The sequence below is a fragment of the Manacus vitellinus genome, unplaced genomic scaffold (genome assembly GCF_001715985.3).
Source record: "Manacus vitellinus isolate BGI_N305 unplaced genomic scaffold, ASM171598v3 scaffold_52_pilon, whole genome shotgun sequence".
In the NCBI taxonomy this organism is placed as follows: domain Eukaryota; kingdom Metazoa; phylum Chordata; class Aves; order Passeriformes; family Pipridae; genus Manacus; species Manacus vitellinus.
Genome location: NW_021940628.1, coordinates 2594426 through 2608486, shown reverse-complemented (window position 1 = coordinate 2608486; position 14061 = coordinate 2594426). Strand labels below are relative to the sequence as shown.

General features: G+C 54.6%; 2 protein-coding genes across 2 annotated transcripts in view; one reads left to right on the top strand and one right to left on the bottom strand.

The window, feature by feature from the left end:
• The window catches only part of HPCA (hippocalcin), a 4649-nt gene extending 3940 nt beyond the window's left edge, over nucleotides 1-709 (top strand). Inside the window, exon 4 of the mRNA XM_018081269.2 lies at nucleotides 619-709. Coding sequence (XP_017936758.2) covers nucleotides 619-709 — 91 coding nt within the window. The remainder of the gene's footprint in view (nucleotides 1-618) is intronic.
• Nucleotides 710-1565: 856 nt separating this feature from the next.
• On the bottom strand, nucleotides 1566-14055 carry RNF19B (ring finger protein 19B). The gene is made up of 9 exons (XM_029963103.1): nucleotides 13948-14055; nucleotides 9068-9273; nucleotides 7201-7345; nucleotides 5849-6011; nucleotides 5068-5182; nucleotides 4432-4572; nucleotides 3979-4186; nucleotides 2859-2990; nucleotides 1566-2368 (listed from the first exon to the last, which is right to left on the bottom strand). The coding sequence occupies exons 1-9, from the start codon at nucleotides 14007-14009 to the stop codon at nucleotides 1891-1893; spliced, it is 1650 nt and encodes a 549-aa protein (XP_029818963.1). The 5' UTR covers nucleotides 14010-14055; the 3' UTR covers nucleotides 1566-1890.
• Between the last annotated feature and the right edge of the window lie 6 nt (nucleotides 14056-14061).

The window sequence follows — 14061 nt, the reverse complement described above, 5'->3', positions numbered from 1 at the left end:
GAAGCCACTGGTAGCCCAGGTATGCAAACCACTGCTCCAGCCGGCTCTCCTGGGACCAGGAGGTGGTGTGGGGCCAGCAGCCATTGGAGACAGAGGTCCTTGATGGGGTTGAGAAGGGCTGGGGCTCCCTGGAGCGACAAAGAAGCTCTGGGAGAGCAGCTGTCCCTGAGTGGCAGCTGCAGTGCTGGGTTCTGGCACCCGGTACTTTGAGGAGCAGCCGTGGGGTTGATCCTCCCTTGGAACCCCCCCTGAGGCTGCTCTGCTCACACCCCCACCATCAGCTGGTGCTCAGCCCAGCTCCATCCCTGACCCCTCAGCTGCCCTCCCTCCCTCCCTGCCTCAGTTTCCCCTGCAGGAGGGCAGTGCTGAAGCCCTCCTGTCAGAATCACCACACCAGAGCCAGACTCACCTCCTTGGCACATCTTCACCGGGCCAGGATCAGGCCATCAGAGCCCCTCGACGCCCAAGGGACCTGGCTCACTCTCAGCCCCCGGGCAGACGGGTCCATCGGGGTCCAAATGCGTCTGATCAGGACCAGGGCTGGGACTGGGCAGGACCAGGCAACCAGAGCCACTCACCTGCTGCACCCCACTGCTGCTCCAATTCCTGTCAGACCAGCTCCCTGGTGAACAAAGGGATAAACTCCACCTTCACCTGCATGTCCCACCCCTGCACTCCCCCTGCTGCTGAGCCAGCAGCCATGCCGTGACATGCTGTGCCATGCCAATACACCATGCCATGCTGTGCCAATACACCCTGTCACTCTGCCTCACCCCCTTCCCCATCCATTCCCCCCTCCCCAGCACGCTTAGGTTATCCCACCCTACAGCAATGGCAGCAGGCTGGGATCCAGCCAGGCAGGTCCAAGGCCAGGGGCTGAGGGTCTGGGAAGAGGCAGCCCCTCAGGCTGGGACACTGCCAGACCACAGGGCACAGGCCAGCACTGCCAGGTACCTGCAGAGAGAGGGCAAAGCAGCAGGGTCAGGGCAGGTGGTGACTTCCCAGAGGGTGACTCAGAGGAACCAGTCTGGTGGCCATTGCCCTCATGAAGCTTCCAGGGAAGTTACTGACAGCAGGAGACGGGGAGAGGGATGGGGACAAGGGTTTGCTGAGGTGGCTGCAGGAAGAGCACTCTGCTCACACCGGGGGGGGCTGTGGGGACCCTCCCTTGCTGGTGGGAGACCCTCACTAATCTCTCTGCAAAGCTTGTTGCAGACAGGAGGCACCAAGAGCTTAATTACAGGGACAACCCTGGTTCCTGGGAGCGGTCTGGGGAAGAGCCTGGTCTAGGCAGAGTCAAAAACATTATCCCCAATATCCCACCTGAGCCATCACTCTCAGCCTCCTCAGCTCCCATACACCCAGCTGTGCTGGGAATTTGGCTTTAGTCCCCCCATCCTTTCCCTCCTTTAACCTGTACCCAGCCCTGCTGCACATGGAGAGGGAGAAGAGAGAATCCTCCTCTTCCCAAGCCTTTGGGAACAACGTTCACAAATGCCTGAGCCAAAGGCAAAGGCAGCTGGAGGATTTCCCCCTAGCTTTGGAAAGGATGAGATGGACGCAAGTCGAATGACAACCAGAGTCTTTATTTATTCCAAGAGTCCCTTAGGATGGTTGCAGACATACAGACACACGTACATATTTACACTCTTACACACCTCACAGACTTTGAACCAATAAATTAAAACAAAAAGACGGCAGGGGATTTCTTTTTTTGTTGTTTTTTTTTTTTTTCTCCTTTCCTTTCCTTTTTATGTCACGTAAGAAACAGCGACTTCCCGAGGCCAGGCTGGGGAACCAGCTGGAGAATGGCAAACAGGAGCCAACAGGGACACAAGCCCGGCCCAAGAGACGCGGGGACAGCGGGTGTGCTGCCAGCAGGAGGACCCGTCACACTCTGGCCTCGATGCACTCCAGTTGGACCATCTCATCCAGCCGGCAGCCCTCGGCTTGGGCACAGTGGCTCAGGTGGGCACTTGGGCTCTCGGCACCTCTAGCTTTGGGGGTCTGTGGGCAGCCTGCTGCAGTCTGAGAGTGGGGGGAGTCGCACTCGTCCGAGGTAATGTCCGGCACGTCGTCCGACTGGCTGTCGGAGCTCTCCAGGTCGCTCCGTATGCTCTCGGGCTGGGCCAGGGTGATGTCCCAGGTCTGGCTGGCAATGCAGTCCTTTTGCTCACAGCTTTGGTGTTTGCACGTCTGCTCCTGCTCACCGTCCTCTTCCTCCTCCTCCTCCTCCTCCTCCTCTTCCTCATTCTCTGCCATTTGGGTGTGGACATGCAGAGAGTCCTCTGTGCTGCTGCCGCTGGCCAGCTGGTAGTGACTGGGTTTGGCTTCGATGTCCACCTGGATCTCCATGTTATTGCACTCCCTGCAGGAACAAGCACCCTGGCATTACTGGGAACGGTTACTGGGTTCAACCGGGCACCGCTGGGCACTGCACCAACTGAACTGGGAGGATCACACTTCCCAAACATGAGCCAGATGCTGCTCATCACCCCTTGGCATGAGAGGAACAACAACACTCGCTGCTCTTGAGTTCTCCCACAGCAGCCAAGATCTGAGCCAGGAGCTGAGCTGGGAAAGCTCCAGAGTCCCCAGGAGCTGCCAGGAACAGACCTTGAGGGTGCTGGGAGGCAGATCCCCTCCTCAGGCTCCACACCACACACGGAGGCTGCTTCCAAATTGTCCCCAGTCCTCCTCCTGTGCCAGCAAAAGGACTGATCCGCTTGCCAGCAGCAGAAGAGCAGCCTGGTGGTGCAACTACAGTCATCCCACCGCCCACAGCAGCGCTCATAGAGCACAGATTTTTCCAGGACACACACTACCAACGCTCTTCTCACCATTCCATGTCCTCCTACCTGTCCTGGGGGTTGTAGGAGCTGATGATGGAACCAGCCATGGCTCGAGTGCTGGCATTGTCACTGATCGCCCCCAAACTGACCGAGTCTTTGGGGAAAATCTCCTTCTGGACATCTGCCTGGACTTCCAGCCTGCAGGAAAGAGGAGGATTCCTAAGAAATGCTTTAGGCATCCCTGAGGAGCACTTATCAGTCCCTGTTCTTCACGGGAAAGCGAGAGGCCCTTCGTGCTGGCACAGCTCGGCATGACAGAGCTTAACCCCAATGGCCCCTCTCACATACAGCCTCATTTTTGGCTCCATTTAGGCAAATTCATTCTGTTTTCCATGACGAAGGTAAAGCAGTGTTTACCTCCATGACTCACACAGTTCCCAAGAAGGACTGATTTCCACGGATCTCGCGCAGAGCCATGATTGCATCCTGGCTGCCATATCAACACGTGTCTCTAATTACCCAGCAAACTGACTCACAGGCGGGTTTGGAGGGAAACTGCGGCGTAACCTCCTGACTTGGAAAGCAGTGGCACCGTTTGCACCGGAGAACAGGAAGCATCAAAGCCTCCAGGCTGGGATAAGAGGAGTGGAATAGCTCTAAGCAGGTCACGCAGGCATCTCTGCGCTATTCCAAATTAACCTGAAGCAGCAGCTCTGCAATTTTAGGGAGCTCAGTAGGGACTAAAACTCATCTTCTGTCCTCCTTGCCAGAATCAGCCAGGCACTGAGTCCAGAAGTAGCCTGCTCACAGAATCATGGAATGGTTTGGGATGGAAGGGACCTTAAAGATTATGTAGTTCTAACCCCCTGCCATGAGCAAGGACACCTTCCACTAGACCAGGTTTCTCCAAGCCCTGTCCAGCCTGGCTTTGAACACTTCCAGGGATGGGGAGTCCACAATCTCTCTGGGTAGCCTGTGCCAGAGCCACACCACCCTGGGTCCCTGATCACCCTGGGTGATCTGCTGGGACTGGTTACTCTACGACAGACCAAGATGCAAAAGTCCTAGGACATAACTAGGTCGAAGCACAACCACTCACAGTCCTGGAGAGCTCCCCAGAATAAACCTGCCCAACCAACACAGCCCTTGGGACCCTCTGTGGTTTTCCCCAGCAATCCAATTTTACCTGCTGTACTTCCCCTTGCTCCCTGAGAGGACCCCCCCGCTCAGGGTGCCCCCGGAGAGGGCAGCAAAGCTGGCTGTCTCGCTGTAGTTGCCCTGCATGACACTGAGCCCGTCCGTGGGGCTGCCACTGGTGCTCAGGACGCTGGTCAGCCCCTCAATGCTGCTCTCACCAATGCTGGGGTTCTTCAGGGCTCTCCAGGCATCAGCCACTGCAGGGGAGGAGAGCACAGGGGTGGGAATCAGCAAGGGAAGTGATGTCTCATCCCAGGCAGCCTCCCAGCCTTGAGCAGAGCTGAGATTTTGCTTTGAGAGCAGCACACCTGACCACAGCAAGACTGAAGCAAACACCTGCTTCCAGCCAGGCCCAGGTGAAAACAGATGTTCAGATTTGGGAAACATCACGACCCCCGAGCATCTCATTACAACCCCTCCCCTTCCCCAGTCACCACGCTACCTGTGATGGGTCCATCATCTTCATCAAACTCGATTTTCACCCCCTTTCCATTGGCTGTGCTGACCCCACAGCCACCGCCCCGGCACAGCGAGATGGGCACGACGCCGTAGACGTAGGCCAGCATGATGGGGACCCCAATACCTGGAGGGGAGCATGGGCTGGGTTAAGAGGAGCTCAAGGTTGAGCTGTGTTGGGCAGACAGAAAGGATTTTTTTGGGGTAGAGACTCAGTTGTGTTTACGCTGCTTTTAAAAGGTTGTAGCTCAAAATTTCGCAGACAGACAGAGAAGGAGCCCTTTGTTGGTGCAGAATGGGGGAACCCCAAGAGCACTGAACCCCTGAGACACTAGCCACCAAACCAGTCCATGAGTGAGGGACAGCTCTGTGTGTCGAGGGACACCAGGATGGGCTGTGGCACAGGCAGCTGGTGCTCCAGACAAGCCCTGTGCTGGCTCCAGGCCACCTCGAGCACAGCAGGACGTGCAGCCTGGATGTGAGACAGAGGGTTGTGCCCAAAACCACACACAGCAGCACTCTGCAAACTGCCTTTGGCCACCCCCAGTGCACAGGGTTGGGCTACTCACTGGCCTTGGTGGCTACTGGCCCACCAGAAGGGACAGGGACTGAGCCCACTTACCAACACTGACAGCAGCGATGACTGGAGAGGCAATGACAGACAAGGTGACCCCTCCAGTGATGGCCAAGTTCCTCTTGTGCTTAGAGGTTTTCTTCCCCTCATACCTGCTGTGGATCTGATGGAAGGAGAAGCAACAGGTGAGAACAGCCTGGTGAGAACAGCCTGGCCATGAGCAAACACCCAGAGGACATCAGTATTTGATTTTACAGCCTTGCCAGCTGTGTGAGCCCTTAAAGAACCTCATCTCCTCGCAGATCTCCTCACAGACCAGACCTAGCAGGAGGGTCTGTGCTTAAGAAAAAGAAGCAGTTACAAGTAAAGTGCTGATGTGCCAATTCTTCCCTCCCAACATCTCTTTATCAGCACAGACACACACAGCAGCATCACACAGTTTGAGGCAGCAGGTCAGCACCGAAACACGAGTGGTTTGAGCATGGCAAGGTGTGATGCTCGGAGTCCAACCACTGTCCCACAAAGCCCAACATCACAGGATGGGCTCAAAAGGGACCAAGTTTCTCCTGGGGTGCTCCTGGGTTAAAGCAGTGGCACAAGAGCACTGCAAAATGCATTTGGGAGGACACGAGCCTGAAGGGCTATGAGGGCTTATCAGCCACCACCCTCCCTCTGCCCACACAAAGCCCAAGAGATAAGACAAGCTTTAGAAGAGACAACTGAATTTTGCTTCTGTTGCAAGATCCACCCTTCATATCAGCTCTAAATTTCTGGTCGGGTGCCTCGAGCACAGGGAACGTCCCCAAACCCCTCTGCTCCCCACACTTACCTTCCTCCCCACGTACACAGGGATGCCAATGACCATGGCAGGAATGGCAATGCCAGCAATGAGGGAAATGCCCACAGGAGCCCCGATCAACGTGCCCAGCTGCCAGAGAATCTTCTTTTTACGACTCCATGGCTTTTTGCCCCAGAATGTACAGCCAGAGGGGCTTCGTGGGAGGGGAAAAAAAATGACATTAACACCACAGCAATTCCTAAATGTTCCCAAGAACCCCCAAGTCCAACTTCCACAAAAATAAACCCCAAAACTTAGGAAGCGTGTAGACAACACAAAAGAGGCTTCTCTCTTCTTTTCCCCCCATCAAGATTAATTTTTCATCAAGGTGATTATCAATCACATTACCAGATGTGTTTAACATCCAGTAGACCAAGAGCTCTCAAAAGATTAGTATCAGGAGCTTTCTTTTTTTGGTGTGGAAGAGTATGCCACTGTAAAGTGGGAACAAAGTTCAGCTCTTTGGGTCAGAAAGAAGAAAATTAGAGAGACTGAGTGCAGAGGCAGGAGGGTGAAAGCCCAGCACATGCAGCAAACCCCTCTGAACAGCCCCAGATGGGCATGTGCTGCCCCAGCAGCAGGAATCATAGAATCATAGAATCAGCTGGGTTGTAAGGGACCTCTGAGATCATCCAGTCCAACCCTTGATCCACTACTGCTGCGGTTGCTAGACCATGGCACTGATGGTCTTATCTTAAAAACCTCCAGGGATGGAGAATCCACCACTTCCCTGGGCAGCCCATTCCAATGGTTGATCACCCTCTCTGGAAAGAAATTCTTCCTAATATCTAAACTAAACCTCCCCTGGCACAGCTTAAGACCGAGCCTTCTTGTCTTGCTGATGGTTGCCTGGGAAGAGACCAACCCCCCCCGGCTCCCCCCTCCTGTCAGGGAGTTGCAGAGAGTGAGGAGGTCTCCCCTGAGCCTCCTCTTCTCCAGGCTGAACAGTCCCAGCTCCCTCAGCCTCTCCTCATAGGACTTGTGCTCCAGTCCCTTCCCCAGCCTTGTTGCTCTCTTCTGGACCTGCTCCAGCCCCTCAATGTCCTTCCTGAACTGAGGGGCCAGAACTGGACACAGCACTCCAGGGGTGGCCTCACCAGTGCTGAGTCCAGGGGAAGAATCACTTCCTTGGACCTGTTGGCCACACTGTTCCTGAGCCAGGTCAGGTTGCCATTGGCCTTCTTGGCCACCTGGGCACACTGCTGGCTCATGTTCAGCCTCCTGTCAATCCAAACTCCCAGCTCCCTCTCTGCCTGGCTGCTCTCCAGCCACTCTCTCCCAGCCCGTAGCGCTGCACGGGGTACAGGCTGGGGAACCCGGGTGTGCTGCTCCCTCCTCCTCACCTGAGGTAATGCAGATCCGAGATCTCCTTCATGCAGAGCCAGCAGAACTCGCAGCCACACACGGCACACGTCATGTGGTTGCAGCTCCCATCGTTCATCTTGATGATGTAGGCGCTGCAGCGCGGGCACGGCTTGATGTCGTCGGCTGCGGGGAGGAAGCACGGGAGGGATGGAGTTGGAACCTCTGCTGTGAGCATGAGGGAATCCACGAGGGGGATCTTGGCACGGGATGAAACCCCCTGGTTTTCTGTGCACGCAGAACACCTTTGCTGACCGCAGGTGAAGTGGGGGTGCTGCGTCTTTAGTTTTATCTTCGGAGCGAGAGGATAACATTGATGAGAGACCCCACCAGAGCCCGGGCAGCAGGGACTGAGAGCAATAGCCACTTTAAAAACTTATTCTAACCTTGAACAGAATGTACTCCAGGACATGCTTAAGTGCTGGGAACAAGTCATACCTGCCCTGTGCTAGCCAAGGCAACAGCATAAGAACGAGCCACGATTGAATTGCTCCACTGAGGTGATTCATGGGCCAAGAACAACAGAACAACTGGGAGAACAGGCATTGGAAAAATACCAAACCCAGCCTTCTAGGGCAGCCAAAAGGGAACTGGGGTCTGCAGCAGAGGCTGCCCAGGCCCCAGTTTGCTGCTGGCAGAGTGGGATAAGGGTCTTTCATCTCTTCCTTAATTCAGGAGTCATCTGATCGTGGTTATGCAATGGCTGTGCTGTGGTTAAGGGCTTTGCTGGCCCCTGCAATGCTCAGCAAGATGAAATCCAGCTGCTGAGACCAGCTCACACCTTATTAATCACCACACTGGATCCAGCAGAACAGGGTGAGGAAAAACCACTGTCTCAAAAACCTCCCTTTCCATGGCTAAGTGCCCTTCCTGGCAGGGATCTCTTTAACAGGGTGAAAAATCTCAGAAACTGGTTTGGTTTTTTTTTTTTTTTTACTGGCTGGTTTGTACCAGAGACTGTGGGAGTCTCTGCTGTCCATTATCAGGGCTCTCTAACTGGGACATGTTGAACCTCAACATACCACTAAGCCACCTCTGAACCACCCACGACAGCTCCACGCTAAGTGAATTAACATTTAAACTCCTGACATAGAAGGAAAAACAGGGTGTTTTGTTTGGGGGCAGGGCAGGGCTTTACAAAATGGCCTCACTGCCCACTTCCAGAGTCAATACAGTTATTTTTAAGGAACACAAACTCAGCAGACACAGCAGCTCCTACCAGGCAGTGTAGGAGTCTGTGGGTTGGCATTTTTTTTGGTACCTGACATTACTAACACCTAACAGTGCACAGAGCAAGGCTCCCCACACTCAGCTGGGCATGAATGCTGCTCTTCATGACCACAGCAGGCAAATTTGAAGCTGCAAGGGTAAAAAGTGACTATTTGTTCAGGGTTTAGATCAGCAAAAAGCGAGAACATCCAAGATCAAAGGAGCCACAAGCAGAGCTGGGGCGGATGAGGGGAGCTGCTGTCACACAGAAGGACCCAAAGCACATCATCACCTACTGATCTGTTCAGCACTCTTGGAGGAGCCCAGACATGTCCTAACACACAGGAGAAGGGGAAATGAGTCTGAGTTTCACAGCTGCTCTCACAGTGGCAGCTGTAGACCCTCAGCTGTGCCACGCAGGGCACTAACACCCCACTGCTTGGAGGGGAGGGGGGTTTACACAGAGGTGGCTCTTCCTCAGCTTCACACACACAGCTGCAGCACTGAGTAACCAAAACAAAATAAATCAGTGGTGTGATTCCTGGGGCTGTCCTGTGCAGGGCAAGGAGTTGGGATTCAATGACCTTAGTGGGTCCCTCCCAGCTGAGGATACCCTATGGAAAACACGTGAATCCATACCCGGCCCGGATTCCTGTCCGTAGCTGAGGCCCGACGTGTGCTTGGTCCGTACCCGCAGGGTCTGTGCCCGCTGCTGGCGGGCCATGTCGCAGGTCTGGTTGGGGTGCCATATCTGTTTGCAGTGGTAGCAGAACTCTGTCTGGCAGCCGTCCCTCTCGCAGGTCAGCTTGGGGCAGCTGGCACAGCCGTAGGCAATAACTGCGTAACTGCAGGGGGAACACGCCGGGGGCATCAGTGAAAGGCAAAGTTATCAAGCCAGAGCCCAGTGATCCTTTGATTCAGGGTGCCCAGGCTGTGGCTGCCTGAGCTGCTCTGCTCAGAGCAGCTGGTTGAAGAGCTGCTGCCAAGACAGGCGTGCCTGGTACCCCCAGAGCCCGCAGCAGGTCACCCAGAGCCCCCAGTCCGCCCACCCCACCTCTCCCACCTCATTTCTGATCACTGGTACAGCAGCCTCCACGCCAGACACATTCCTGCTCTCTCCAGCCCTGTGGCTCGCACTGCAGGGCCTGAAATTAAGCAGTGCTAATTGGGTTACTCGGGGCAGAGGCCTTTCACACAGCCAGCCTGTGACACGGAGTTCTCTCCTCAGTAACTGCTGGCAGCTCCCACGGGCAATTCACACAGACAAGATCTGTGCACGGTGTGCCCAGCTAACTCCTTGCTCCTTCTGCCAACTCAGGCTCCTAGGACAGGCTCAGGCTGCTCTTTCCAGGCACACACACACACCCCAGTTCCTTAGGACAGGTATATGGGTGGATGCTCTGTGGTCTGGAGGAGTCTAGGAAAGCTGAGGTTATCCTGGGCACTTCTATTAACTGAATGATCCTAAAAAAGTGGAATAACAGGGGATTCCAGTGTAGCTATGCCAAGAAGCAAGTTCCTGTTGATCTCCACAGAACTTTCTTTTCCAGAGAGTGCTGAAGAACAACACCCTGCCTCTGGAATAAGCCAAAATTTGAGTAAAACCAACCGAGAGTGCAAGACAGAGAGGCCAGGTTCAACCAGCTCACTTCTGACAGTAGTGTGACACTTCCAGGAAGAAGTGTCCTGTGTACACAAAAGTCTAAGCAGCATCAGCAAGCACTGCTAGAGAAATCTGACTAACACAGTCACTGAGGATGAGGCTGTTTCCATTGGCAGGGGCTGACATGAGCAATTCCAGAAGTTCCTTCCCAGCTCTGCGACACCCTTATGGCAAAAGGGTACTTTTGTTGCTCGTCCTCGGTATTTTTGTTGGTGGTCAGAGGGAATAATTCCTATTTAAGGCTTTATATTTAGAGCTCGTGTAGCTCAAGTTGTATTGCCTCTTCTCAGAGGCAGCGGCGTGAGAACCGCTGAATGTGTCATACCACAGTGATTCACATTCCGTGGGAGTTTGAGCAACTTCATCCTGCCAGGCTACGACAGAATCGCCAAAGAAACAACATCTCGGGGCCAGGAGGCACGACTGCAGGGCCTACGTGTGCAGCAACCACCTGCACCTGAGCCCAGTGCTGGGGGAGAGACAGGAAAACCTCATCCCTGGAAGTGGCCAGGGCTTGGAGCAACCTGGTCTAGTGCAAGGTGTCCCCTGTCCATGGCATGGGGTGGGATAAGATGATCTTTAAGGTCCCTTTCAACCCAAACCATTCTGTATTGCCCAGGGGTTTGGGAGGGACAAACTCAACCCCTATGCATCTTGGCTAAGGAGTATCCCACTGAACATCCTCACCCTGCCACTATGCTACAGCCAAAGATCTTGGCAAAACAAAAAGGAAAAGCTTCATCTACCCAGCTGTGTTGTGACACTGCTATTTCAAACCATAACTAGGCTAGGAGAGCTCAGTGTAATATATTAAGCAACCCCATACTCCAAATTAACTCCTCACTCAAAACGCTGGGTTTTTTTAAACACTCGAGAAATTAAAATCATCATCATTTATATTTTATTGCTAGAGCTGAAATGACAAATATCATGAACAAGCCCACAGCTGCGGGGAGACAAGCCACACAACTGTCTGTTGGGAAAAGAAATAACACAGCTCCAAGTCAAGGTCAACTAGAAAGTGGGTTTTGAAGGGCTATGCCTGGGAATAGTTATGGCACTGGATGGCCAGTGCATTCCCCTCTTCCCCTGACCTCTGACACATCACTGACTCAAACAGGCCCAATCCCAGCAGATGAGAAGGGAAACTGAGTTTTCCCCACAGAGTGTCTCCCTGAGACCCCAGGAATCACACAGCTCTGCTTCCAGCCCACGCCTTGGACGGCCACGAGTTGCCTCCCTCCCTCCTCCTGCTCATTCACAGAGCTCAGCCTACACAGCTCCGTTCCTCTAAAGGTCCTGTTATTCTCCCAAGCTTTTGGGAAGGATGCAGTGTGACAAACACTAGACAGCGATACCACCTGACTGTAGCAAGGGGAAAAACCGAAGCCGCAAAACACAGAAAATGATTTGTTTTGCGATTGATGGCGCATCAATTGACCGGGGTTTCCATGGCAACATGCACCGGTGTTGTGTTGGTCCTCCTCCTCCTCCCCTTCCCGCAGCACAGCCAGGCTCTTCCATTTAAAGAGGAATTTAAAGAAAAGACTGTGGTGTGCGAGGAAGGCGCTGGACGCTGCGTGTCACACGCCCAGGGCCGTGTCTGCCATCGCCCCGCAGCCTCCTGATGCCACCACCTTGGTGGAGGTGACACCCAGGGCCAAGCATGGCCATACCCCAGCCCTACACACCTTGGCAGGGGTGACACCCAGTGCCAGCCACGGCCGTGCCCCCGGCCCTAAACTCCCGCTCTGGCTCTGTACTCCAGCACTACTACAGCAGGGAAAGCCCACTGTAAATAATTCATACCCTGATTTTACATAAGCACAGCCACACAAGCTCTGCTGGGAAGAATGAATAGGGTGATTAATTCTTCTCCCCGCCGGAGGGCTGATTCCAACAGCCTTTGTGTGAGCGCCACAGACACACCAGCAGTGCTGGTCCACGAGGCTGCCTGGTCTCCAACAGCCCCAGGGTCGCTTCTTGCTGCTCTGGGCAGCTGGGAGGAGGATGCTGTGCGTGTCACCTGGCTCACCCTGCTCACTGACTAACCAGGGAGGAGGCTTTTGCTCGCAGAAAGAGCCGCCTGTGACACCAGTCTGCCCAAAACCCCTCAAAGCAACGGCTGGGTTGCTGTGACAGAGGCAACGCCCTCCGGGCCATGCTGAAGCTGGCTCCTTCCACCCAGCCAGCCTGGGTGACGTCGGCTGTTTGTACACCTTATCCTGAGCACAGATAATATCACAGCAGTCAAGGAGCTGAGATTCGGCGAGCAGGAACCGGATTTTCTCTAGCTGGTTAACAGCAGGGGCATTCCCTCTGTGGCAGCACAACCAGCTCTTGTCTCTCTGATCTTATCCCCAGTGCTGGTGAAATATCAAGATCTCACACTCGATTTGGCTCCAGAAAGGAGCAAAGCTGTTGTTTGCCTTTAATTTCACCCTTTGAAGGAACAGGACCTTATACAGGATGCACAGAGGCCGTGAAATGGGTAACCTGAGCCAGGTTCACCGATTTGCATAGGATGCCTATTACAATGCTTTGATTAAATCTTCACAACCCTCCCACCACCTTTTCCATTCTGACTACTAGGTCAGACTTTCCTTTCATGTCCTCAGAATTGCCATCCAGGCTGAATTCTATCTAAACTTCACAGCACTTCTCTTAAGTTTCCCAAACAAAGCCCTTTTCCAGGCAGCTTTGGCTTACGCTCAAACAGAAACCAACAGAGTTCGTTGGAAGGAAAATGGAAGAGAAAATGAAAGCAACACACTCATAACTACACAGTCATCACAGTTGGCTGGGCTGACTTCTGGACAGACAGACATTTCCTCACTTAGGCAATGGATAGTGAGTCAACATCACTCCTCTCTGCCATGTATTCAACGTCCTCACTGGGAAATAGTGACTGTTTACAGTTCCTTCTTCCCCACCGTGAGGGCTGCAGCGTGTCCCCATGCACTGTCCCCATGGCTCACAGCGAAACACGCAGCTGGGAAACTCCACGCTTCCCATTTGTGCAGAAAAAAAGGCTTCTGTTAAATTAGGGAAACGATGGCTCAGCTAAAACCCCCTTCAAATCCTGTCACTCGTGCCCGATCTGCCTGTATTTCCACAATCCCCAAGGTCAAATCCCGGTGCCCTAGAGAGGTAAGAGGGATAGATGGAGTGTCATTTTGGTACCCAAGGCCCATCAGCTGTCCTGAACAGACTGCTGACAAGCAAAGAACGTCTGCACTGAGGGCTCTTTGTGGGACTCCGTAGAACAGAAGTGTGTACGGGCAGCAGCACCCCACTGGGGCTGATCCTCCCTTTGCTGTCCTGGGAGCCAGGTGGGGACAGGCAGCATTTCAGCAGGACAGCAGGTCCCAGGGCCATCCTATCTGGGATGCCATCCCCAAGACTTGCTGGGGAAAGGCAGCATCCCGCTGGTGCAGTGGGATCGCCCAGCTGTCCCAGGACGTGTTGGGGACAGGCAGCACCCCTCCAGGGCGGGGAGTCTCCTTTCCCCAAGACGTCCCAGTATGGATGGATGGGGCACCACCCTACGGGACAGCAGATTCTCCCATCCCCACGCTCTACCAGGATGGACAGGACAACACCCTACAGGGACAGTGGGTCCTCAGTCTGTCCCAGGACAGAGGGAGCAGCATCCTACGGGGACAGCAGATTCCTCCTCCCAGGACAGAGGAAGCAGCATCCTACGGGGACAGCAGATCCCTCCTCCCCACGCTGTCCCAGGGCAGAGGGATGGGGCAGCATCCTACGGGCACCGCAGGTCCCCCCTCCCCAAGCTGTCCCAGCACGGAGGGGCAGCACCCACCGCACCGCCATCCCGCGTGCCCCCCGCACTCACCCGCAGTCGGGGGCCGGGCACCAGCGGCAGTCGGGGTCGGCGGCGAGGCATCGGCGCAGCATGAACTCCTCGTACTTGGCGACGAGGTGCGGGGAGTCGTGCAGGAGGCGGCGG